A 26199-nucleotide genomic window follows, 5' to 3' on the forward strand; every position below is an offset into this window, starting at 1 on the left:
ATATATATATATATATATATATATACATACATATATATATATACACACACACTACTTTTTACTAGTGAGGAAAATTCAATACATTTCTAATCACATGGATATTATTCAGAATTGTATATTAGTGGCAAAATAGTTTATCCATATAAGAAATTACATATCAGGGTTGAAATGAACACAACTGGAAATATTACAAATTGATGTTTTAAAAATTATCTGGTTCCAGATATTCACATGAAATATAAAGTTTTGATGTTAATCTTCCCAATGGTAGACATGTTCAAAATTTTAATTGATTTGAGCCTTGGAGAAGTGAGTTTGAGAAAATTAATTCAGCCAACTCCCTGTAGGATATATTTTAAATAAGAAAGATTGAGGTTAAGGAAAACGGCTGTTGGTAGTTATTGTATGCTGTTTGCATGAAATGATGATCGTTTAAAATAGCGTGGTGGCACATTGACAAAAAAAAAAAAAAAAAAAAAAAGACAGCTGAGAGCCACGAGGGAGAAAAAAAGTAGCAGTGCAATGTATTGACTGACCATGTAAAAGGTACACTTGGTTAAATGGAAATGCCAAAGATATTCTGTACGTTGAGTTAGGTTACCGAAAGGATGATTATTTGTATTTATAATACATTCGCATGTTTTGAAATGTCTAATATGTAGGCTTCTAGTTACTTAGAACATGCCTAAGAAGAACTAACTACAGACAAATTAAATATTAGCTTTGTTTCATGTAATTTTCTTTTTTAATTTAATGTTTGTAGAAGAAAGCAGAAACCTTCATTTACACAAACTCTCACCTGCCTTTTGAGAATAGTGTATGTTTCTGGAGAATACCATCTCACACATTCTAACACATCTAAAAGCCACTATTTTGGTAAATGTTCCTATTACTTAGAATCCAATCAATTTGGGTTTCAGTGCTTTGTGATGTAATGCATCAGATAATTTCTAAACTCCAAGTAGAGTATTACATGTCATATTGCAATACAATTTACATCTATCATGCTGTATATCTTCAAGCATTGTGGAAGCCTCCAGTGTCATTTAATACACTCAAGGGACATACAGCTTCACTGTTAATCTTATTTCTTTGAAACATTTATATTAATTTTTAAATCTTCTTAATAATGAAACAAAATGTAGTGATTGCTAACCAATTACTGTGGATGTAAGCATAAATGTATATACAGGAGTACTTATAATTATAGAGTACTTTAGGAAACTCTATAATGCATTGCCATGTTAGAGAAGTGCAATCCTTTTGGTTCTCAAATCACTTTTTATGACAAATACTTTATCACATCTTGATTATAGTAAATACTTTATAATGTCCTGAAATAAAATCCATGTATATTAGGAAACGAAAGACAATCTACACATACAAAAAATAAAGCAAAATAAGTATATTAACACAATATAAGTGAAGAATAATATAAAAATCACTATAATTCAAAAATATGTATTTCTATACATAAATGCTTGGGCACAAAAACATATAGCAGGTAATGGTAGTCAGATATTTGCATTCACTTGCAATTTATTCATTCATTTATTCACACATTTAAACTGCTTATCTATTATGCCCAAGATTCTTTTCAAGGCACTGTGAATACAGTAATGAAAAAAGAGTAAAATGGGATTTCCTACATGGGTTTGTGGCAGGAAGACAGAAAATGTACAAAACAAATGAATAAATAAAATACATGTCGCATACTGGAACATATGAAATTTCAGCGGTGGCTTGAAAGAAAGACCTGAAGGAAACAGAGGATCTAGCTAGGTGAATATCTACAGGAAAATCATTCTAGGCGTAGGAAACAAGTAGGAAGTTGCTGGTTAAGGAAAGGAGCATGTAAAATGTATTACAGGGTGAGACAAGAAGGACCCAGTGGCTGGAAAAGAGTCTGTTTAGGAGGATGTGGTGGAGGGTTAAAGTGAAACATGGTCAGAGTGGTGGCCAGCAGTCATGATACTGAGTGCAGAATCCTTGGACAGATTTTTATCGAAGTGGTATAGGAAATCACTGGAGTGTTTTGTGCAGAGAAATGACATGACCTGACTTAAATTTTAATAAATTTCTAAGGAAATTTTGTTCAAAAATCGTGGCAGAGAGGGTGTAAAGAGCAGTCAGTAGGCTGTTGCCATAGTCAGCCTGGGGAGTGATGGAGTTCTAGACCAGGCCGTAGAGGTAATTAGAAGCAGACTATCTGCTAGATTTAATTATATTACAAATTGATTCACTGTAGTGGTGATTATTTTCTACTTTAGGAAACTCTAGGTGTTCCAAAGTCCAACCTAACAGGGAAGAGAGGAGAGGTCTTTAAAGGAAGGCATTTCTGGTTTTCTCATTTGTTTGTTTGGTTTTGTTTTTGCCTTTACTTTTGCCTCTGTTTAGGATTAAATTTAAAGAAACTATGCCACTGTTTAAAAATATTAAAATACAAAATCGCACAAGAAAAGGCATGATTCCTGGAGGTTATTTAAATCACAGTTTTGTTTTCAAAATTTTAATTTGTGTTAAATTACTCCAAAAAAAATTGACATGCAAAATGAACTATATCTCCAGAGTATATTGGAATGTAATTCCTAAAAACTGTTAAAGTGCCAAAAGAAAAAAGGAAGCCTAATAACGTCCTTTCTTTTGAATTTGGTGGAAATAAACATTTACAATTATCTTTTCATAAATTGTAGACATACTGCTAGACAAGTAATATTTCTCAAAACTCTTCATTATTGTATGAAAAATAAAGAAAATGAATGTTTTGGTTGTTATTAAACTATTGTCATTTTAAATTTAAAATGAAAAGTAATAATGTTGTCAACTGACATTTTTTGTTTATTTGTTTGTAGCTTTGGGAAACATGTATAAAGCATTGATGAAATGTTGGAAACCAGTTGAAACACAGTAAAATCAACCGGGTGAAATAGGACAACTTCTCTTCATCTACGTTGGGATTTGCCAAGAAGTGAGCTATGACAATATATCAATTTTTGCTACTGTTTCTACTCTGGGTATGCCTGCCACATTTTTGTTCTCCAGAAATAATGTTCAGAAGGACTCCTGTACCACAGCAAAGAATTTTAAGTTCACGTGTGCCAAGGAGTGATGGCAAAATTCTGCATCGTCAAAAACGTGGTTGGATGTGGAATCAATTTTTCTTACTGGAAGAATATACAGGATCTGATTATCAATACGTAGGCAAGGTAAGTCTATGGTAAAATCACATATTTACATTTGCTCTTTATATATTTTACTGATAGAAATTGGAAGGTCATCGAACCATCAATTTTATAAATATGATTCTCTAAATCTCCCTGAAGTATTTTTGTTTATGGAATACAAATTCTAATTTGATAAAAACTATGGAATGAATATATCATGATAAATGCATAAATTTATTTATTAGAATTAATTCTGCCTAATAACTTATGGATTAAAGGGGTACTCAAAACTGCAATTTTAGAATTTATGGTTAGAAAGTAAAGATAGTGAGAAAGCTGTGTGTAAATACAGTTATTTAAATGACAATGCATATGTGTATAAGTATATTTCACATTGCTATTGAGTTCAGTGAGGAAGCGAAAACATTTCAAAGTTGTTTAATCTACAGAATGAGAAAGCAAATGTCATAAAAATATGATTCAAGGACAAAAAAATGTTGCTTATTATGAGAAAATCTATTCCAGATATGAGTGTTATTTATTTTTCTTAGGTCACACTATGGGTGCTTTTGTATAAAGAAAATCAAATAGGAAGACAAGTAGGTAAAAACAGTTTAGTTATTGCAATATGAGGTGGACAGAGTTTTCGTCCTATAGAATTATAAAGTTAGTAAGGAAAATTAGTGGTGTTTGGGAATGAAATGAGAATCTTAACATAAAATTAATAATGAATGCTTTCATACACTAGGTTGTATTAAGTTCGAATTTTCTTTCATGACACTATTTGAATCTAATTCAAGTTAGATAATGCCTTAGTCGACTTGAGAGCTTAAGAAGAAATTCATTTAATAGTTAATATTTTAATTTTTATAGGTAATTTGTGAGAAAGTATCAAAGGAATAAAAGGAAATTAAGTACACTAACACAAATCCACTATACAATTATGATGTATATGTTACTGTATTCGAAACTTTTGCACTACCCTTACTTATGATGTCTTCATTCAAATAATTAAAATCATGCAAAAGGTTTTTTTTTCTAAAAACCCTATTTTTGAGACATTTTCATTGATTGTAAAACACTGAAATGTTTTATTATATTGCAGTCATTTCAGACCTTTTGAAATATCTAGTAAAATGAGAAAGATGATATTAAAGGTTAAATATCATATTGACTAGAAAGAAAAGGAAAAGAAACAGCAACTTAGGAATCTTAACCAGAAAGCACAAAATAGCAGGCTTATCACCGATCTCATTGATTGAAAGCCTGGGAATAGAGAGTGAAGCTTGCTCTCATAGACAACTTTTAGTTTATAAAACTAACTGCATAAAAATATAGTAACTGAAATCTGGGTCATAGAAACGATAAAGTAAATAGTTTTCTTTGGCTCTTCCTTTACATAGCAGTTAGCCTGCTTGTATCTATTTTCCTTCATGTAATCTTTATGATGACTTAATAAATGTTAGTAAATTGAATTAGCATTATATTATATACTCTCTCCTTATAGTGAAGCTACTTCTATTTAATTTTTATTTTTTATCATAAAATAACAACACCTTGAAATCAAGAACTGTACTTCATATCTCTTAGAGTAGTAAGAGACTATTAAACTCTTAGAGTAGATCTTAGTAAATACTTAGCTCATTGAATTAACCTATGTGATATTAAATTGAATTCTCAATGCCATCTGGTACCATTCAGCTCTTTGGCAGAGAAAACTAGTCTAGAATTTTTAATCACTGAAGACAAGTTGGTAAACTTAAGATATATGCATGTTGATATACAACACAAATTTTATGTTTACTACTCTGTTTTATAAAAACAAATTAGAAAACTCTTTGATGAGGATGGATGTAAGGAATTTATGAATGTGTTCATCAGTTTTTTTCCATCTAAGCTATGCTAAAGTACTTGGGTAACAGAAATGATTTAGTCTACTTTTTTTAATGGCCAGAGTGTCTGACTTTTAGCTCACATTTCAAATCAATTTTGTAGTTTCCGTGGCTTATTCACGCCATAATCTGTGAAACAGATGCTTTCACATTTTTCTCTATACCATAGTATTGTATTAATTACTGTATTATTTGTATTACATTAATTACTTATACAATTAAAATCTTATTTAAGAAATAAACACACAGATGAGGATATGCCAAAAAAGCAATTTTTAACATAGGATATTTTAATAAACAAACATTACGATAAATAGAAGTTGAGGCTGTTTTCCTTATGAAGTATAAAAATCTTAAAATCCCCCACATATTCTCCCCATCATTATTAATAAGGGATTTATCACATAGTCACATTTTCTTTCAGAAATTATTCTTTCAGTTTTTACATCCTTCAAAGTAGGCATGTGATACAGTGTTAAGTGTTTCAATGCCTCTAGGTTGGTTTAGATGTTGGAGCACTGTGTTTCAGTTACTAGACATATGGAAAGATGGTGACAGATAGCCCCCTGTAGTGGGGAATATTTTGGGAGCTCACAAAGTATGCTCCCACTAGCAATGGAGAGACTTACACTGGTTTGATGAGGACAAGACCAGAAAGCACCTGTGTGGAGATGGAGAAACGTTTTTTTAAATACCCAAACAATTAGCTAATCGGATCCCAGGAAGAATTGATGCCTACAATTTCTCAGATAGAAACCCTTTATTGCCATGTGGTTAAATCTTGGGAGGCTAAGGCAGGAGAATTGCTTCTACCCAGGAGGCGGAGGTTGCAGTGAGTTGAGATCGTGGCAGTGCACTCCAGTCTGGGTAACACGGTGAGACTCTATCTCAAATATTGTAATAATAATAGCAAAAATTAGCTGGGTGAGGTGGCATGCGCCTGTAATCCCAGCTCTTCAGGAGGCTGAGGCAGGAGAATCACTTGAACCTGGGAGCGGAGGTTGCAGTGAAACAAGATTGTGCCACTGCACTCCAGCCTGGGCAACAGAGTGAGACTCCATCTCAAAAAAAAAAAAAAAGCAAAAAGAAAAACCCATTTCTGCTTATTGGCTTAAAGTAGAGAGGAGCTTAAGAAAACATACAACTGTTGATCAGAAAACCTAGGATGTGACATTGTTTCTGCCACTGTTTCTCACCCCTTGGTTAACTTCTCTTGGCCTTCATTTTCTTATCCATGAAATCAAAGAGCATGATTATAATGTATCATATACACTAATACATTAATATAATATATAATATGCATACTATATGTAAATACTAAATCATTTCTGTTAGTATTGTGCTCATTTCTCATAATATTACAAATGTAAAGTATATGTAAATTAAAAAACTCATTTAGAAAAAAAGATTAAGAGGGGGAGAGAAAGAGTGAAAGGAGGGTAATTGGCTAATTGTCACTGCTGCAACTCCTTTTGTTCTGTAAGAGACAAATTCAACCACAATGAATTCAAAACATGTCTTTGTTGAGCTCTCCACAGCAAGAAGCATTTTCCTGTAAATCATTCTGTTAAATACATTCTAAACAAAAATACATTTGGTGTAAGATCTTTTTTTCCCCATTCTTTTTCCATGAGCTAATCATAACACTGACCTTTAAGAATCTTCCTATATACTGGATTGTATTGGAATATATAGGTATTTCCTATATACTCAGTCTCTGTCTTTATCTTCCAAGGCAAGAGCTTCACATGTTGAATGTCAAGGAATCTACTTTTGAAACATGTTATCTCCGTAGTGAAACCTTCTATACATAGCTTTCAATTTCCAAATTTAAATTCAAGGAACATTGTGATTATAAACTCCTATTTTTTATTAGTTTAATATTTTTATACATGTAGCTTCTAATCAGTTTCCTATTGCTCAATCCGGTTGCCTTGAGAAGATCATTTCAAATTCCTCAGCTTCTGTATCTTCAAATCTAAAGTAAATAAAGATATTAAACTGTAAAGCCTTGTATTTACTTTTAGTTGTAACAAATATGCAATTCTAAGCAAATTACTAATTTTATATTTACTGCACAAACTTTCTCTACATTTTATATGATAATTAGTCTTAGGTGGTAAAAAAACATGTGAAAAATAGATTTTAATCAACAACAAACATTGAGAAAAATCCCGAAACACCAAAAAAAAAAAGAAAAGAAAAGAAAAAAGTAATAACATGAAGGGACAACCATAAATCTGAATCCTAGTCAGTATAGTAAAACCTCTCTAGCCTTTTCCTAAACAACTCAATCTAATTTTATTTTTCACTGGTTCTTACTTCTAAATATGTTCTCACTAATTCTAAATATGTTCTCAATTATATTCTTCCCTTCAGAGTTACCATTACTGATTGTTTCTCATAGTGTAGACTTCTAACAAGCCCTGACCTCCTGTGTATGTCTGGTCTTAAAGCATGTATTTGTCTCCAGCCTCGTGGTCATCCTTCTCCGTAGACCTGTAGGCTCCAAACACCCACTATGCATGAAGTATGTATTCCTTCTTTCAGTAAATATGTAGAGGACCTTCTAGATACCACTCTGGTATTATGCACTCAGTGGTGATAATATAAGCTCTCTGCTCACAAAGTGTTGGCCTAGAAAGACAGCAAATAATACCTAAGAATAACAGCAAGTTATGGGTCTCTTTGGTATCAGATATAGCGCAGACTCCCCAAACCAAGAACAAAATGATAGTCGACAAATATTCCCATGTTCTTTCTTCAGTACTTGTAAATACAGAGAAAATAAAACAGTCTGGGTTTTTTTGCTGTATGAATCAATGCTATTAAATGCTAAGACTGAAGACTCAAAGAGCATGCTTTTATTGTTTTATTGATCTGTTTTTTCCTTGGGAATGTATATTTGATGTGAAATACCTCATAAAGAAATGATAATTGAGAATTTCTGGAGGATCTCTCTGAAACTGTAAAAAGTGATCCATGAGAGACTAATTCAAATTTAAATATCAATAAAGCCCAGAAATAACAACTGTTTCCACCATATTAGACTGTATCCCTTTAACTCTTGATAATATGGACACACTCATGTCAAATCTGGCCACAGCAGGAGGAGGAGTAGCTGGAACTAAGTCAGAGAAGAAGCTGTTCTGACCTTTACTACTGCAGACTTCCTAGGGTGAAATAAATCTCAAGTGCCCAGGTAGAAAATCTTTACATTAAATGAGAGTTCAGTATGTAGATAACACTCTTATTTGGTAACTGAAATGAGACTATTCTTGAGACTAAACATTCCCTGGTGATTAAAAAAAAAAAATCCAAACATAACCAAAATGACCCACATAAGAAACATCTAACTGTTTACTAAATATAAACCTGCTTTTAGTGGTTAGGTGGGGGTAGGGACGCATAGGGATATTGAGACACAGTTATTTTTTTATTTGAACCATGTCCATTGCAACCATGTAATGGATAGGACACGAAAAGATAAATGCATTAGGAAATTTTACTTAGAAAAAGTCCTGGAAAACATTAATCAGGTTGTTGTGATAGACATTGACAGAGACTTGTTTGGATTAAATGATTATAAATATCTTTCTGTGAGTGGACATTTGCATGAACACAGCCATTATTTCTGTTAATATGTAAAGACTACACACACACACAATATAAATCGTATTAAAATCTGTAGGGACTTCAAGTAAGAGGTAATAAAACATTTATAAATACAGGCATGCCTTGCAGAAAACCTTCATAATGTTTTCAGAGAAGACCACCTCTTTATTTTTAATTCTCAAAATGCATATAATGTATGTATCTCTCAATACAGTAATATTTTAGCTAGCAGTTATGTGGGGAAAATACATCTTCAAACCTCACTATAATATTTTAACAAAGTATTCAGGAAAATCCTAAATGCATAAATTTTTCAGTCAAAATTCTCCATCATAAATTTGGAAAACTTGATTCAATCAAAATATTCCAATTAAAATCAAACATTTATATCTATAATTTAGTAAATTATTTTTCAAATACAGAATTTAAAAAATATATAATCAAGAATGAAGATTATATGAAAATTGAGTCGGTGATTTTTAGTAAAAGCTCAAGAGAAAGCTCTGTAAATGAAAACTCTATTAAATCTCACATAAATTTTGCTCTGCAGAAGATATCTCAATATAATTTATTTATAACAAATACATGTGTACTAGCAATGAAGCATGGGTTATTTTTAATATGATATTATGAATGTCTACCAGAGCTCCCTCATTTTCTTTCTTGGTGACAATATATAATTATATATGTTCAATTAAATTTTGTACCCATTGTATTGAAGAATAATGCTCTTTTCTGTAAAGAAAATGAAAGAGAGGGATGTATGTTATTGTGTTTGCTCATCAGTGTCTCTTACTTGGCATATGTTCCTATATTCATATTCTGACTTGTTTCATATGAAAGCATGAATAGGAGGGTGCACTCTAGTAAATTTCCTAAAGTAAGTTCTTGAATATCCGCTTCACATAGCTAAATTTTTACATCAATTTTATTAAAGAATATAAGGCACCTATTGTTTTATTATTACCATATTATTATGTTACTAATCACTGAACTATGTTCCATTACTACTGGTAATTTTAATTGAGAGTTAGCATAGACTGGATGCCGTGGCTCTCTCCTGTAATCCCAGCACTTTGGGAGGCCGAGGCGGGTAGATCACCTGAAGTCAGGAGTTTGAGGCCAGCCTGACAACATGGTGAAACCTCGTTTCTACTAAAAATACAAAAAAGCTAGCCAGGTGTCATGGTGCATGCCTGTAATCCCGGCTACATGGGAGGCTGAGGCAGGAGACTTGCTTGAACTCGGGAGGCGGAGGTTGCAGTCAGCTGAGATTGGCCATTGCTCCACTCCAGCCTCGGCAACGAGAGCTAAACTATGTCTCAAAAAAAAAAAAAAAAAAAAAAGGAATTAAAATAAAGCATGTAAATTTTCAGATAGGTGGACTAAAATTGAGAAGAGAGAAGGAATTTTGTTGAACCATATCTTAAAACCTTTCTCTCCTTAAAGCTCTGATCCACAGTAGGCAAGGAAATTTAATGTAAATTTCAGATTCCCCCTTTAGCAAAATTCTCTCACTAATATCATGTTTAAAAATATACTATGCATTTACAGATTACATACAGCCATTAAATGTAGAACTTTAAATTAAAATGTTAAATCCCCGGATTAGAGGTACATTATCAAGTAAGAAATTGAGCTGTAAGAATGTATACTACTATACCACATTTTCTAAAGGAACATTTTATATTTGGCTGCAGTTTAGCTTAACTTACATCATCAATTTCTCAGCATTCAGTGGTTCATTTTCAAATACCACCCCAAAAAAAGCCCAAGACGACTGAGCATCTTTAATTTTCTTTGGCACTCCTCTGACACTATTTACAAGTCTGCATCATAGGCTTAGCACCAAATCTGGTTTATGTGTGTTTGGTTTTCCTGAATCCAGCAGAGGGACAGAATTGTGAATCATGAGTGGACTAGCTTCTGTCCCTGTGATAATTGAGCTTCCAAAGGGACACAATAAAGAGAAAAAAACAACTATCTAGGAAATGACCTTTGATTATGTTTATTCCTAGATGTAAAGGACATCCAAGAAAAAGTATTTTTGTCTGTTGGGGGAGGGAAGGAGACTGTAACCCTTCTAGAGGCCAAAGAAGCAAAACGTTCCAAGAATTGTTGGCTGATCTTGTTGAGTGATACAAACTCATCACATGGACAGAGGCAGCAATTTAGAGATCAGTGTGGACCCAGGAGAGAGTTGTTGTAATAATCTGGTCAAATGAGAATCAGATGGCTTTAGTTAGCCTGCAAGAAGGCTACATGCTAGATTTTCAGAGCTGTATTATTAAGACTAAAAAGTAAGTGGACTGGGCGCAGTGGCTCACAACTGTAATCTCAGCACTTTGGGAGACTGAAGCGAACAGATTGTTTGAGCCTGGGAGTTCGAGATCAGCCTGGGCTACATGGCAAAATCCCATCTCTACTAAAAATACAAAAAAATAGCTAAGCATGGTGGCATGTGCTTGTAGTCTCAGCTACCAGAAAGGCTGAGGTGAAAAGATCATCTGAGCCTGGGAGTTCGAGGCTGCAGTGAATGATGATCATATCAACTGCACTCCAGCCGGGATGACAGAGTGAGACCTTGTATCAAACCAAACAAGCAAACATAATTTGAAATGATGAACAACTAGACAACTAGAAATGTAAGATATATTATGATGTGGTTAATAAGAAAGGATGTGAATGTGAACATAAGGTGAGCTCACTCTTTTTGTTAGACATTGTGATTTAAAATATCTATATTAAGCTCACAGTCACCATTATATATAATCAGCAAATGAAAATGCATGCTAATTTAGGTCACCAGTTTTTAAAAAGATCCTTCTCATGACCAGTATTTAACATTCTTCTGGAGGCAAAATAGTGGTATAAATGCTATCACATAGGACAGGCACGGTGGCTCACACCTGTAATCCCAGCTTTTTGGGAGGCTGAGGCAGGTGGATCATGAGGTCAGGAGTTCAAAACCAGCCTGGCCCAGATGGTGAAACTTCGTCTCTACTAAAAATATAAAAAAAAAAAAAATTAGCCTATAATTCCAGCTACTTGGGAGGTTGAGACAGAGAATTGATTGAACCCCAGAGGAGGAGTTTACAGTGAGCCAGGATCGCACCACCACACTCCATCCTGGGCTACAGAGCAAGATTCCATCTCAAAAAAAAAATACTATCACATAAAATTTTGGGGGTACAAATGCAATAAAATAAATAAATGGAAAAAAAATTTGGGGGGTACAATTAAATGAGATATATAATATTTTGAAACTTGATGTAGCCTGATAGTGATAACTTTAAAGTTTATTTTATTATTTTAGGATTTCAACAACCTCATGAGGTAGTTTCAATTATCTTTCATTTACAAGAAAGGAAAAAAAATTGTGTCCTCATTGTCTAAGTTTTCTAATGGTATGAATTCAGAACGTTGTAAAGGTGGGCTTCTAACATTGAAGGTATGACTCCAGGATTAGAATCAACATTATACCTCATTGCACCATGATTAAGAATATTCTTCCATTTATTAATATATAACCACATCAAAAACAGTTAAATTTTTGTTTAAGTAGTGTACTAATTAATAAATCAGCAGATTTTTCCTAGCAAAGTACAAAACTAAGATTGCATATGTAATAGAGATATTTCAACTATTTCAAAGAAAAATCCAATTAATTTTTGTAGCCATTATGTGTTTATTATTTAATTTATATTTGGAATTGATGATGTATGCACTTTACACAGAAAAGGTATACAGTTAAAACTAAGATGTTCATCATGATTCTCAGACATCCCTAGTTTTCTTCTTTAAAAAAAATATTTTTTTCCAATTTTTTGTTACGTATTCTAAGAGAAACATGTAAAGGCATGTGTTATCTTGTTTTTAGAAACATGACAGTGTACTTTATGAGATGTGAGATGTTAATGTAACCCACTTTATTTTTTTTAGCTTAAAAATACATCCTGGAGACTCATTGCATTGCAGTACATAAAGACCTCTTTCTCTTTTTGAGTAGCCAAATAATAGTCTTTTTAATGGGTGCAGTGTAATTGCTTTACCATTTTTAAAGGACATTTAACTTTTTTAAAAAAATTGCTAACATAGCAGTATGACAGGTGCTCTTTGACACAGTGTTATATCTTTAGGAAATATGACTACAAGCAGTAATGCTGAAGAATAGTCTTGAAAAGTTTTCAACTTTGATAGGGATTTTATGTTGCTCTCCACTGAGATTGTTTTAACTTAAACCAATGACGGTCTATGAAAGTAACTATTTTTCCACAGCTGTAGCAAATCACTGTACCACCATGATCATTTTATTTTATCTTATAAATGAAAAGGTTTACGAGTGACATTTTATTGTTCATACTAAGTGAGCATGAGCATCTATGTGTATAAAGCATTTTGCATTTTGAAAATGTGTTCAGATTCTTTGCCAGACTTTCTACTGACATGGTAGTATTTTTTGTATCCATAATCTCTCTTTTTTTATCCATAATTGACCTTTATGTTTTTAAAATTTTAAACATAATGCACATTTCAATTTAAATCAAACATATATATACTTTAACAAATAAATACAAATCAAATGGAATGTCCACTACCCAGTCCAGGAAATGGAAAATTTCTAGCCCCCAAGAATGCTTCTCTGTGTATATGAATAGCAACACCATTTCTCCTTCTGAGAGATGCCAGTAAGCTTTATTTTGTGATAATAATGTCTGTTTTTTTTTATAGTTTGATTATCAACATAGGTCTTTCTAAATAATACTAGAATTTTGACTGTTTTTGAAATTTATGTGTAATCATAGTTCAGATAATCTTTTGCTTTCTTCTTTTGCCAAATACTGTAGTGCAGCGTATCTTTCTACATAAATCTATTTGAATTTAGTTCATTCCTGTTAATATGGGCCACATATCAATAAATATGTTATGCACATATCAATGGGTATGTGGAGTGGCCTCTTCCCCTAGTTTTGAGTGTTACTAACAATGTTCCTGTGGATTTTCTGTACGTGCATCCTGATACTCATGTACATTAGTGTATATTCTGAAGTAAATTTGCTGTTCTATAGCACGTACCTAACTTTAATCTTTTCAGAAATTGTCATAGTACCTTCCTAAGTTATAACCAACACAACTTCCACCAGCTGTAAGTGAGTTCCTGCTATTTCATTGTCAACATCTTAACTTCTTATTTTTAGAATTTTAAAAATATCATTTTTATTCACATTTTTCTAAATATCGAGAATCTTTCATCTTTGTAATGAAGTTTTTTTTAGATCAAAACATTTATTTTTTGTGTTTCCAAAAATAAATCCAAGCAGATAATGAAATACATGCATTTTTTAAGTGTTTCATCCTGGGTTCTCTGTTCTAGAGTTTAGTAAACAGTTCAAGTTTTGGTTACTTCAGCATTTCTTCTTGATGCTCATAACCATATATTGAAGTTTTTCAAAATGTTTTTCAGTAGTTTCTTCAAGATGTCTATTGTTTTCTGTGGATTCCTTGATTCACAAATTCTTAACAGGTGTGGAGCGCCAAGTATTTTCTGGGTAGTTTCTAGGTCACTCAGTCACATCACTGCATGGAAAACAACCATCCTGTCCTCAGGAAGCTTACATTTTTAGTGGGAAATGCAGAAAATTCAAAATAAACACGAGAAATATGTTATTCTTTTAGTTGTTAGAAATGATAATTGGAATCAGAAAAGAAGAGATGTAACAAGGTAAGGAATACTGGGAACAAGGCAGAACAGACGTGGTGATCAATGCTTCCTCATTGAGAAGGTAATATTTGAGCAAAGGACTGGAAGGAAGGGAATGAGGCAGGAAGTTATCAAGGGGATACTGTTTTCAGGAAGAAGAAATAGTTACTACAAATGCTTTACATTGGGAGGTTCTGGTGAATATTTGAGGAAGGCAAGGAGTCAAGTGTAGCTGAAGCAAAGGAAGCAAGAGGAAAGAGGTAGAAGAACAGGGAAAAGAGGTTATGGGGTGGTGGTGTGGTGCCCAGAATCCGTAGCGTGTGGTAGACAGAATAATGGCCCCCAAGGATGGCCACACCCTAACACAACTGTGAACGTGTCACTTCGTATGTCAGAAGAGTCTCTGCAAATGTGATCAAATTAAGAATCATGATGTGAAGCAAGTATCCTAGATTACATGGGTGATCCCGATATAACTCATGGGTCTCTAAGAGTGAAGCAAGAGAGTCAATGTGAGAAAAAAGAGATGTGACAATGGAACTACAGGTTGAAATGATGCACTTTGGATATAAAGGAAGGGGACACAAGCCATGGAATGCAGACAGCTGGAAAAGGCAAGGAAACAGAGTCTCCTTTGAAGCTTCCAGAAGGAATGCCATCCTATCATCACCTTGATTTTAGATTTCTGACATTTAGAGCTGTAAGAAAATGAATTTGTGTTGTTTTAATTCACTAGGTTTGTGGTCATTTCTTACGGTAGGAATAGAAAAGTAATATGTAGGGTCTTGTATAAATTCTAACTTTTACTCTAAGTTACATGGGAAGATACTGTAGAATTTTTAGCAGAAAACTGATCCTATACTAATTATGTTTTAAATAATGGATACTAGGCTTAAAACCTGGGTGATGAAATAATCTGTATAACAAATTAGTAGCTTATATTTTTCTACACCAAAACCATGGTATCATAGCATATCTTTGGTAAATTCTATCTACCATTCATGAAAGCAATAACTCCATCTCACACAAATTGTTTAAGAGAATGGAAAACATGTTGATACTGCCGATCTGATTTTATGTGGCTAAGTTTGCCATCTAAATCAAATAAGAATAGCTAAAGGAAAGACATTTTACAGAGGAATATCTTGTATAAAAAATGAATAATTTTCTAAAACTCAAAAATTACATATAATCTGTATAATAATCTGTATAACTAACCCCCATGACCCGGGTTTACTTTTGTAACAAACCTACATATGTACTCCTGAACTTAAAATGAAAGTAAAAAATAGAATTTTCACTCTGTCTTCTGGCTTTAAAGTTGAAACAATAGAATTTTCTGGGTATTATACAAGGAGTTTTAGGCAGCGTTGTTAGGGATGACTCCTAAGTCAAAGATTTTGGCCTGAGCAACTGGAAACTATAAACCTGCTTTTATTTGGAGTGACAGTGCTTTAGGGGGAAGAAAAAAACAGGTTTCAGCTTTGAATATGGGGAGATAGATCAAGTTTTGAATTCTAAATTGGGGACCTCTTACCAGGAATCAGCTTCTCTACGGTATTTAATGTCACAGGACTAGATAATATGTAAAAATATTAGTGTAGTGAGAGAACAAGTAAGTCCATTTTCAGGAGCAAGCCCTCATTAAGACAGGAGTATGGTAGAGGAGGTTATGGGGAGAGAGAAGATAAAACAATGAATGAAACTGAGTATCAGTATTTCCTGAGCTGCAGGAAAACCTGAGTGTCTTACAAGACAAAGAAAATGTATGGAGAAGAGAATGTGTCAACCTTGTCAAAACTGCTACTAAGTCAAGAATGATGAGAGGTTTGAATTGTTAACTTTAGTTGCGGTGAAATTATAGTTGTACTTGATGATTGTAATGTCAGTATTGTGGTGGGTCCAGAATTTTTTCTGCAGTAGATTTAAAAGGGAATGCAGTGAGAAAAATTGGAGAAAGTACATGCAAGCAAACTTTAGAAAATTTTGTTAGAAAGGAGCGAATATATGCAGCAGTATCTGCCAGGGAACAGTGTTAGTGTAATCAAGATTTTTTATATATAAAAGAAATAAAAATATATATATATATATATATGTTCCGGAAGTTCCTCTAACACATTCCCTCATTATGAGTTTGACTTATAACTTTTATATTTTTAAGAATTTACTATATGTAGTGAAAGAGAAACATTAACAGATCAGTTGGTTTATCTATTATTTCCTGCCAGAGTTAATTTTTTTGTCATATTTTCTTAAATGTATGCAGGCAAGGAAATGAGATGAATATTGTTGTAATAAAGAGTGATGGAAAATCTATGTAATTAAAAACTTTGAAAAACATATTAATGAACTATTTTAGTTTATGATACTTTTAGCTTTGTAGAAAAGTTACAGGATGATATGAAAGTCCCGTATATCCCACCACCCACTTTACCCACTTGTGATCATTTTCAGTTACTTTAGTGCTTTTGTTACAAATAATGCATCAATAAGTATATATTGTTATGAAATAAATTCAGCAGTTTATTCAGATTTTCATGTTTCTTCCCCAACGAACTTTTTCACTTCTAGAATTCCACCAGAAAACCACATGGCATTTAGCCATCAGGTATCCTTATGGTCTTGGATGCTGTGGAAGCTTCACATCTTTTGCTCGTTTTGATTACTCTGACATTGTTGAGGTGTACTTGAATGTTTTGTAGAATGTCTCTCAGTTTGGGATTTTAAAACCATTTTATATAATGGACAGACTATGATTATGGGCTTTGGGAGAAGGACTACAGAGGTTAAAATGCCATTCTCAGCACATCATATCACGGCGTGGGCATATGCTTTCAAAATTGCTTATTAATGATCATGTTAATCTTGAAACCTAGGTAAGGCCTCTACTAGAATGCAGCTTTCCATACTGTCCTTTTAGAAGCTAGTCACTAAGCATTGTCCACACTTGAGGGACTGCCAGTTATTCTCTAACTTTTTGAAGGGTAGATTTACAAAATTACCTGAAATTATTCTGCAGGATATTTGTCTCTTCTCCCCTGTTCCTTTCTTTAATAATTTATGTATGTTCATATTTACACCTGGATATTTACTTTTTACTTTGGGTTATAATCTAATACTATCTGACTGACTTTGTTATGCAGATTGACTCAGTTTTGGCCATTGGGGCTCTGCCCTAACATTCTGGATTTTGAGCACTTTCTTACTTTCATATTTTGGGCACTGCAAGGTGCCTCAGTCTCATCTTATATTTTCTGGCCCAGTGATGGAATAAGGCATTTCAAGAAGAAGACATTTTCCCAACAAAAAGATGATGAGGAGGTTTAACCTACCAGAATTTAAGTCAAGTTATAATCTTCTAAAGCACATGACTCTAGGTTAAAAAAAAATTAATATAATAAAAGAAATTCTAAAACATGATATAAAGTGTTATGAGATATCAATGTAATATACATCATAAACAACTTAGTAATGAAAAAGTCATCCTCACCTTAATCGCTATTGGAACTAGCAACGCGGAAATTTAATTTTGGTTTACAGCTGATATAATTGAGGAAATGCAGATGACAGATTATCACATAGAAGAGTCAAATTGTCTCTCCACGTGAGAAAAATAATGTCCTAAAAGTAATTAAAGTTATAAAAATAAGCAAAAATGTTATCGGCAGGTTTGTAAGAAACAGATATGCATGAATGATTGCTCTGTTGGTTAATTCAAATCATCAGGAGTCAATATTTCAGATAATAGGTAATGAACAGTAAGTTTTTATATCTTTGAGCCAATAACAGTATTTTAATTATTTTCAAAGTTATTAACCCCAAAGAGAAAAAAATGTTTATAGAAGTGCTATTTATAAAATGCACGATATAATTAACAGAATGATGGCTAAACATTAAGATATCTAAACACAGTATAATACTTGCACAGACCTTTAAATATTCAGAATATAAAAGCACATGGAAATATTATTGGGAAGGAGTATTTCCATCACTGGAAAGAATGTTACAAAAAATAAAGCAGGCACTTCCTACATTTAAGTGAACATATGTTTTTTCATTTATATTTATTCAATCATTCAATAGAAATGTTTATTTTAGAACCTAAAATATGTTCCATGCTGAGGAAGGACTATGACTAGCAATATCTAATTCTGGCTTTCAAAAAACTTATATTTAAGAAAAAAAAAGCATTTTAAAGCAATATAAGGGAGCCAAGTGTTCACTAAACTTTAAGTTGATTTTTAGGTAACATATTTTAATGTAAATCATAAAAAGATGGAAACAATAAACTACTCTAAAATTACAGACTGAAGATGCAGGAGACTTTTCTTTCTTTTTTTCTTTTTTCTTTTTTTCTCTTTGCCCAGGCTGGAATGCAGTAGCATGACTCCAGCTCACTGCAACCTCTGCCTCCCGGGTTCAAGCGATTCTCCTGCCTCAGCCTCCTGAGTAGCTAAGGTCACAGGTGCACACCACCATGCCTGGCTAATTTTTGCATATTTAATCGAGAGGGGTTTTTGCCCAGGCTGGTCTGGAGCTCCTGTCCTCAGGTGACCCACCCATCACAGTCTCCCAAAGCGCTGGGATTACAGGTGTGAGCCATGGTGCCAACGCAGGGCCAGGAGACATTTGGAATGTGAAATTTACCTCCTTGCTCAGATGGTTTGAGTGACTATGAAACATTTACCTGAAAACAGACTTTTGTAATGGTGATCAACTTCATTGCTAAATAACATATTGAGGTATTTGCAGTATTTACATTTACGATATCGTTCATGGGTCAGGTTTAAATCTATAATCTTACTATTTTTTTCTATTTGTAACACCTACTTTTGTTTTCTTTTTCTATCATCTTTTGAATGAAATAAAATTTTAAAAATATTATTATTATTACTTGTCCATTGACTCTAACTCTTATTTTGTTATCTTAGTGCAGAAGTTGGTGAATTATGACTAGTGGGCTAGATCTAGAAGGCAATGTCTTAGCCCTTGATCAAAGAATGATTTTTGCATCTTATTAGGCTGGGTTAAAAAAGAAAAGAAAAAAATGATATTATATGTGGCCTTCAAAGTCTAAAATATTTAGTATCTGCCTCTTAACAACAACAACAAAAAATTTGTTTATCCCTCTTAGCCGTTTCTTCACAAATCCTACTACAGAAAGTCCTCTTTGGCCTGGCATGGTGCCTCATGTCTGTAATCCCAGTACTTTGGAAAGCCAAGGTGGGTGGATCACGGGGTCAGGAGTTTGAGACCAGCATGGACAACATGGCCAAACCCCTCTCTACTAAAAATACAAAAAATAAGCCAGGCATGTTGGCACATGCCTGTAATCCCAGCTACTCAGGAGGCTGAGGCAGGAGAATTTCTTGGACTGGGGAGGCAGAGGTTGCAGTGAGCTGAGATCGCACCACTGCACTCCATCCAGCCTGGGCCACAGAGAGAGTCTTAAAAAAAAAAAAAAAAGAAAGTCCTCTTTTTGTATTGCAGTGTGAGACCATAAAAGTACCTTTGCACACTGAAGCCCACACAAAGTGATCTATCTTAACAATTAATTGAGAAAATCGTAAGTGTTCTACTACCTTAACTTTTTTAGTCAAAGCTCTAAAACTCTTCTACTATTTGTCATAAATGTATAGAAAATGAAAGAAACACAGTAAGCAACTATTATTGAGTAAGCTATAATTTGACACACTAGAAACATTGAGAATTAAAATGTTTTGTTTCTTTATTAAAAAAAAAAAATCTTGGCTGTGGGTGGTGTTTTATGCCTGTAATCCCAACATTTTGGGAAGTCAAAACAGAAGGATTGCTTGAGCCCAGAAGTTTGAGACCACCCTGGCAATATTGTGAGACATCGTCTCTACAAAAGAGATAAAGAGAGGAAAGAAGGAAAAGAAGGGAGAAAGGAAGAGAGAAAGGAGGGGAGGAAGGAAGGAAGGGAGGAAGGGAGGGAGGGAAGAAGGAAGGAAGGAGAAGGGGAGAAGGGGAGGAAAGGAGGAAGAGGAGGAGGAGGAATGGAAAAAGGGGAGGAGAGGGGAGGGGAGAAATATCTGGTGGTATTGTTGTGTGTGTACCTGTAGTCCACTTGGGAGACTGAGGTGGGAGGATCACTTGAGCTGCATTCCAGTTTGGGCAACAAATGGAGGCACTGTCTCAAGACAAAAACTAAAACAAAACTTAAGCATAGTTTAAATAGTGCTTGCCTTCTCATCATGAAACATAATACAGAGTAAGCCTCAGTTTTTGGCCTTGGCAAATTGTCAAACTCCTTTCTGAGTTTGTTGTAAAACATCTCTGAAGTTCCTTCAATAGGATATTTTGTGCTGGTGTTACTTCCTCTGTGACATTTCATTCTTTTCTTTACATCCACGTTCTTCAATATGTACTGTTCACTGTTCAGTTGATGTCAGATCTGGAGTGGCATCAGATCTCAAGTGGTGACACTGTGTCAGTAGTCCCATTCTGCACTTGTGTTTGATTCTTATTTTACTTTCAAGAATGTCATATTTTGTTTGCTGCACTTTCATCTGTGTTGGCTAATATCCTCTTCCAATTATCCATTTTTGTAAAATGTTATGTGAGTTTACCACTGAGAACCAACCAGGCAATGTAACTACACGTTTTAGTATCTGTGAATGAACTGAATAATGATCAGTTACCTAAGGATATTGAAAAAAGTGACATATTTGGTCACTAATCATGATCACTGTTATTTATGTAGTGGCTTGTGGATTGCAAGGCTAGCAGGCAATTACTCCAGTTAATATACTATGATAATCGAAAATTGAACTGTGTTGTTGGGTGAATGGTATTTTTTAAACTGTGATAATTGAGCTGTATTCATAAAAGAACTGTGCAAAATGTGGACTCCATAAACATCTTTAACTTGTCATAGGTTTTGTTATATTTTATCACTTCGTGCATCATGTGAAAATATTTCCTTTTCCCTCTTTTTGTTAACAAGGATTATGATTCCTAAATTACAGAAATTAAATGAGATTAAAAACTATGTTTTCCTTAGAATTCTGCCTTGAGACACAAGTGCATGGAAGAATGCAGGCTGAGGCTGATGCGGATGACAAGTTGGTGACTCAGAGTCTGGAAAAACTGAGATGACTGGTGCTCACAGGACAGAGAAGTAGAGATGAGAAAGGGGCAGAGGGAGAACTCTGTGGATGTTCCAAGTGTTTCCCTCAATTATTCAAAACATGTGAAATTTCACTGAGGCTGGAGAAAGAACCACATACAGGGATTAGAGAAAACAGTGCCCTATACTCACACAGTGATGAGAATAGTGCTTGTTCTCATCAGCAGACATGGAAACCTCAAGGTCTATGGGGATTGATTACACATGAAAATCTTGATTCCGTGGTAGGGAACAATTAACCCAAGAGCTATTGCTCCAATTCTACATAAAAGAAATAATGGTCTTAACAAAAGCAAGAATCAAAGTACAAACTGTTCCAAAATAAAGTACAAGGCTCTTTATAGTAATTCAAAAATACTCAGAATTCCAAAATAAATTCTTAATGTTTATCCTAGAGACACATTATGAGTCATGCAAAGAAATGGGAAAAATAATCCTGACAAAGAGAAAAATCAATTAAGATCAACCCAGAAATTAAATATGTATCATAATTAGCTGACAAGAATGTGAAAATGGTTATAATAACTGTATTTAACTTGATAAAAATTAAGTAAAGACATGAATATGTACAAGATATACAAATCAAACCTCTAGAGTTAAAAACTAAAACCAGTGTGATGAAAGTTACAGAAGATACGATTATTTATAGGTTGAAATATTGCAGAAGAAAAGAGTAGGGAACTTGAAGATAAAACAATAAAAATTATCCAAAATCAAACCTAGACATTTAAAATATTTCTCCTCTTAACGTTTTTTTAATCATTTCATTTTTCACTCTACCAGTTTATTAATTTATTTTAGCTTTTTCAAATTTAGTTACTACTTATTTAGTAACTCTTTTATGCTTTGCTCAACAAATCATATTGTGCACCATTAGTTATCAAAATCTAGTTTCAATCCATAATGTTTTCTGGATGCTGGATTATAAAAGTACCACGGAATACATTAGCGCTGCTCATCATCACTGGTCATCTCTGACCTGTATTACATCACAATTGTTTTTGTGTTCCTTGTTTGTTTAGATCTATTCATGTATTTTAATTCCCTTCACCTTCTTTTTCTATCTCATATTCAATTGTAGATCATTTGTCTTTGTTATGAAATCATTAGGTTTAGAGTATATGCTAAAGTTGATATCTCTTAGCATTGAAGATATTTTTGCCCTCCTGTCAAAAAGTTAATTTTTGTGGTTATAGAATTTAAGGATGACAGCTACTTCAGTTAAATTTTCCCTATCTCCTAGAATATTAATGATTGTTGTTGCTGAGAAATCAGCTGACAATCTGCCTCTCTGTTGATCATAATTTGACTGTTTTTTGTCTGACTGCTTTCAGGTTTTTATCTTAGGCTCACCTGGTTTACTTACATATTTTAAATCTGGCTCAAAATATTGGTGAGGGCCAGCTGTGGCCTTGGCTTTCCAGAGTCAGTTGATTTTTCTTTACCTTTAGTTTCTTGTATATTTTTTTCTGTCTTCCTCTAGCTTTGCTCATAAGGCAATTTTCTGTCCCTCTACATAGGATGAGCAGCTGGTTTTAACTGATTCAGTCTTTGCACATTGGGTCTACATCTTTGTCCCTGAATCGTGTACCTCTGACCCCAGGACAGCAACAAAGCTGAAAAGCGAATTTTCCTGTAAAGAATTTATTCTCATGGAAAAAGCAGGGTTGTGATCTGTTGTTTCACTTACTACTCCAGGATTTTACTAGCCCTTAGATTTTCTTCTGACATCTTGTCTTTATTACTTGTACTGAAATATTGTGTATATTCTTTCCAGAATTTTAAATTGATTTTAACATAATTATTTTCCAAATAAACTTCTCTAGTATGTCAGAAAATGATAGTCTCTCTCTAAGAGTTTTGATATGAGTTGCAAATATATTGTCCCAATGTATATTGCATTTTAGCTATTTGAGTATATATTCATAAACAGGTTATTGGAGTATTCTTACTAAAGGCAAATTATTTATTTGCTTTTGTCTTTAAACTTTCTTCCCTCATTATTCTGATACTCTTGGAAATAACTCCCTTCATTCTTTCATTTTTCTCTAAATCTCTTTACTCTCTTTTTCTAATTATCTTTGATTTTCTGGTTCTTGTATTCTCTTTCATTTACTATGTTGACAATAGTTTCTATTATCTTTTTAATTGTTTCCAAGTATGTCTTTATTTTTGTCACTGACTTTTAACTCTTCACATTTTTCCCTGAGCTCTGTTTATTTATTTATTTATTTAATTTTTTTTTTGATTGTACTTTAGGTTCTAGGGTACGTGTGCAGGTCATGCAGGATTGTTGCATAGGTACACACATGGCAATGTGGTTTGTGTGGTTTGCAGCCTCCATCTCCGCGTCACCTACATCTCACATTTCTCCCCATGTTGTCCCTCCCTGACCTCCCCACCCCACCGCTGTCCCTCCCTTGCCCCCTTAACAGACACCAGTTTGTGATGCTCCCCTCCCTATGTCCATGTGTTCTCATTGTTCAACACCTGCCTATGAGTGAGAACATGTGGTGTTTGATTTTCTGTTCTTGTGTCAGTTTGCTGAGAATGATAATTTCCAGATTCATGCACGTCCCTACAAAGGACACGAACTCATCACTTTTTATGGCTGCATAGTATTCCATGGTGTATATGTGCCACATTTTCCTTGCCTATTCTATCGTCGATGGGCATTTGGGTTAGATCTAGGTCTTTGCTATTGTAAATAGTGCTGCAATGAACACGTGTGCATGTGTTTTTATAGTAGAATGATTTATAATCCCTTGGGTATATACCCAGTAATGGGATTGCTGGGTCAAATGGAATTTCTATTTCTAGGTCCTTGAGGAATCGCCACACGTCTTCCACAATGGTTGAACTAGTTTACACTCCCACCAACAGTGTAAAAGTGTTTCTATTTCTCCACATCCTCTCCAGCATCTGTTGTCTCGAAATTTTTTAATGATCACCATTCTAACTGGTGTGAGGTAGTATATCAATGTGGTTTTGATTTGCATTTCTTTAATAATCAGTGTGATGATGAGTATTTTTTCATATGTTAGTTGGCCTCATATATGTCTTCTTTTGAAAAGTGTCTGTTCATATCTTTCGCCCACTTTCAGAAGGTTTTGTTTATTTTTTTCTTGTAAATCTGTTTTAGTTCTTTGTGGATTCTGGATATTAGCCCTTTGTCAGATGGGTAGATTCCAAAAATTTTTTCCCATTCTGTTGGTTGCCAGTTCACTCTAATGATTGTTTCTTCCCCTTTACAGAAGCTCTGGAGCTTTTATATATTTATCTTTTATTTTATTGCCCTATCTTCTATGAACTCATACTAATATTTGGAGGCTTGTTACATAAAAACACATTTTCCTGTTACTTTTAAAAAATAATTTATATCTGTTTCATCACAATTTTCTCATGATCTTTATTTTTTAATTTTTGTTTACATCTTTTTTTTGTTCTGCCTTTTGCTTTTCTTTTCTTCTTCCAGTACAATTATATAGATTCTGACCAGGTCCTTATGATTGAATAAAGTAAGGTTTTGTGTCCCAGTTTTATGCAAATAATGTGTGAAATGGAGGCAAGAATGAGGAATTCTCTGTATATGTGAATGTGGTGTGAGCAAGACACAAGATTTATGTGTGCTTGCTTTCTTCTTCATTGTCAGCTGAAATTGGTGGCTCTAAGACGGCTTACACTGTAAAATTTCTGTCCTCTTTGTCTCATATACACATGGCTTCCTGAAAATACAATTCTACTCTTCGATTCATTTTACCTTGCTGTTTTTGTGCCAGAACTGATCCACTATGCCCCTGCCATCAGCCAATATAATCTTTCCCTTTTTTCTAAGTAAGATAGTGTTGAATTTTTTTTGGGGGGGGCATTTAATTTTAATGTTAATTGTTTTGTCAAACTGAATATTTATCAGCTTTCTTTTTTTTTTTTTTTGAGAAGGAGTCTTGCTCTGTCATCCAGGCTGGAGTGCAGTGGCACCATCTCGGCTCACTGCAACCTCTGACTCCTGGGTTCAAGGGATTCTCCTGCCTCAGCCTCTGGAGTAGCTGGGACTACAGGCACGCACCACCACGCCTGGCTAATTTTTTGTATTTTTCGTAGAGACCAGGTTTCAGCGTGTTAGCCAGGATGGTCTTGATCTCTTGACCTCATGATCTGCCCACCTCGGCCTCACCAAATGCTGGGATTACAGGCGTGAGCCACTGCTACTTCTTTACCTGGAAGTTGAAAGGATGGTTCAAAGGTGTCATTCTAAATTCCCAGAAAATGCTTTTTGGGTTTCCAAGGTCCTTGTAAGTTTCAAGTTCACTTTGATTTCTTCTTCAGACAGAGCTCCAAGATAATACTGACTTCACAAAAGAAATCCAGACTACAAATTTGGGTTTTTTTTTTTTTTTGTCTCTTGAATACTAGATTAGTAAAAATATGGATTTTAAACCAGAAAAATTTTACATAAATTTGAGCCCACCGTTATGTCGATTTTTTATTTGTAACATTGTTTTCATATAGCAGTTGTGTATTTTGCTGGAGCTGGCTCATGCTTACTTGCCAGAGCCCATTGTTAACTTTTTAGGATTTTTACATGCCCAGCTGAGGTCATGGGGTAGTTTTAAATTAGTTTGATGCAGTATTTAAACCACAGAAACCGGCAAACACTGCAAATCAGGACTCCTGCTC

General features: G+C 34.0%; 1 protein-coding gene across 1 annotated transcript in view; it reads left to right on the plus strand.

Moving 5' to 3' along the window:
* CDH10 (cadherin 10) overlaps positions 1–26199 on the plus strand; it is a 164182-nt gene that overhangs the window by 51834 nt on the left and 86149 nt on the right. Inside the window, exon 2 of the mRNA XM_032279052.1 lies at positions 2853–3206. Coding sequence (XP_032134943.1) covers positions 2976–3206 — 231 coding nt within the window. The 5' untranslated portion in view covers positions 2853–2975. The remainder of the gene's footprint in view (positions 1–2852; positions 3207–26199) is intronic.

Source organism: Sapajus apella, unplaced genomic scaffold, assembly GCF_009761245.1.
Source record: "Sapajus apella isolate SASKATOON/1434 unplaced genomic scaffold, GSC_monkey_1.0 scaffold11, whole genome shotgun sequence".
Lineage (NCBI taxonomy): Eukaryota > Metazoa > Chordata > Mammalia > Primates > Cebidae > Sapajus > Sapajus apella.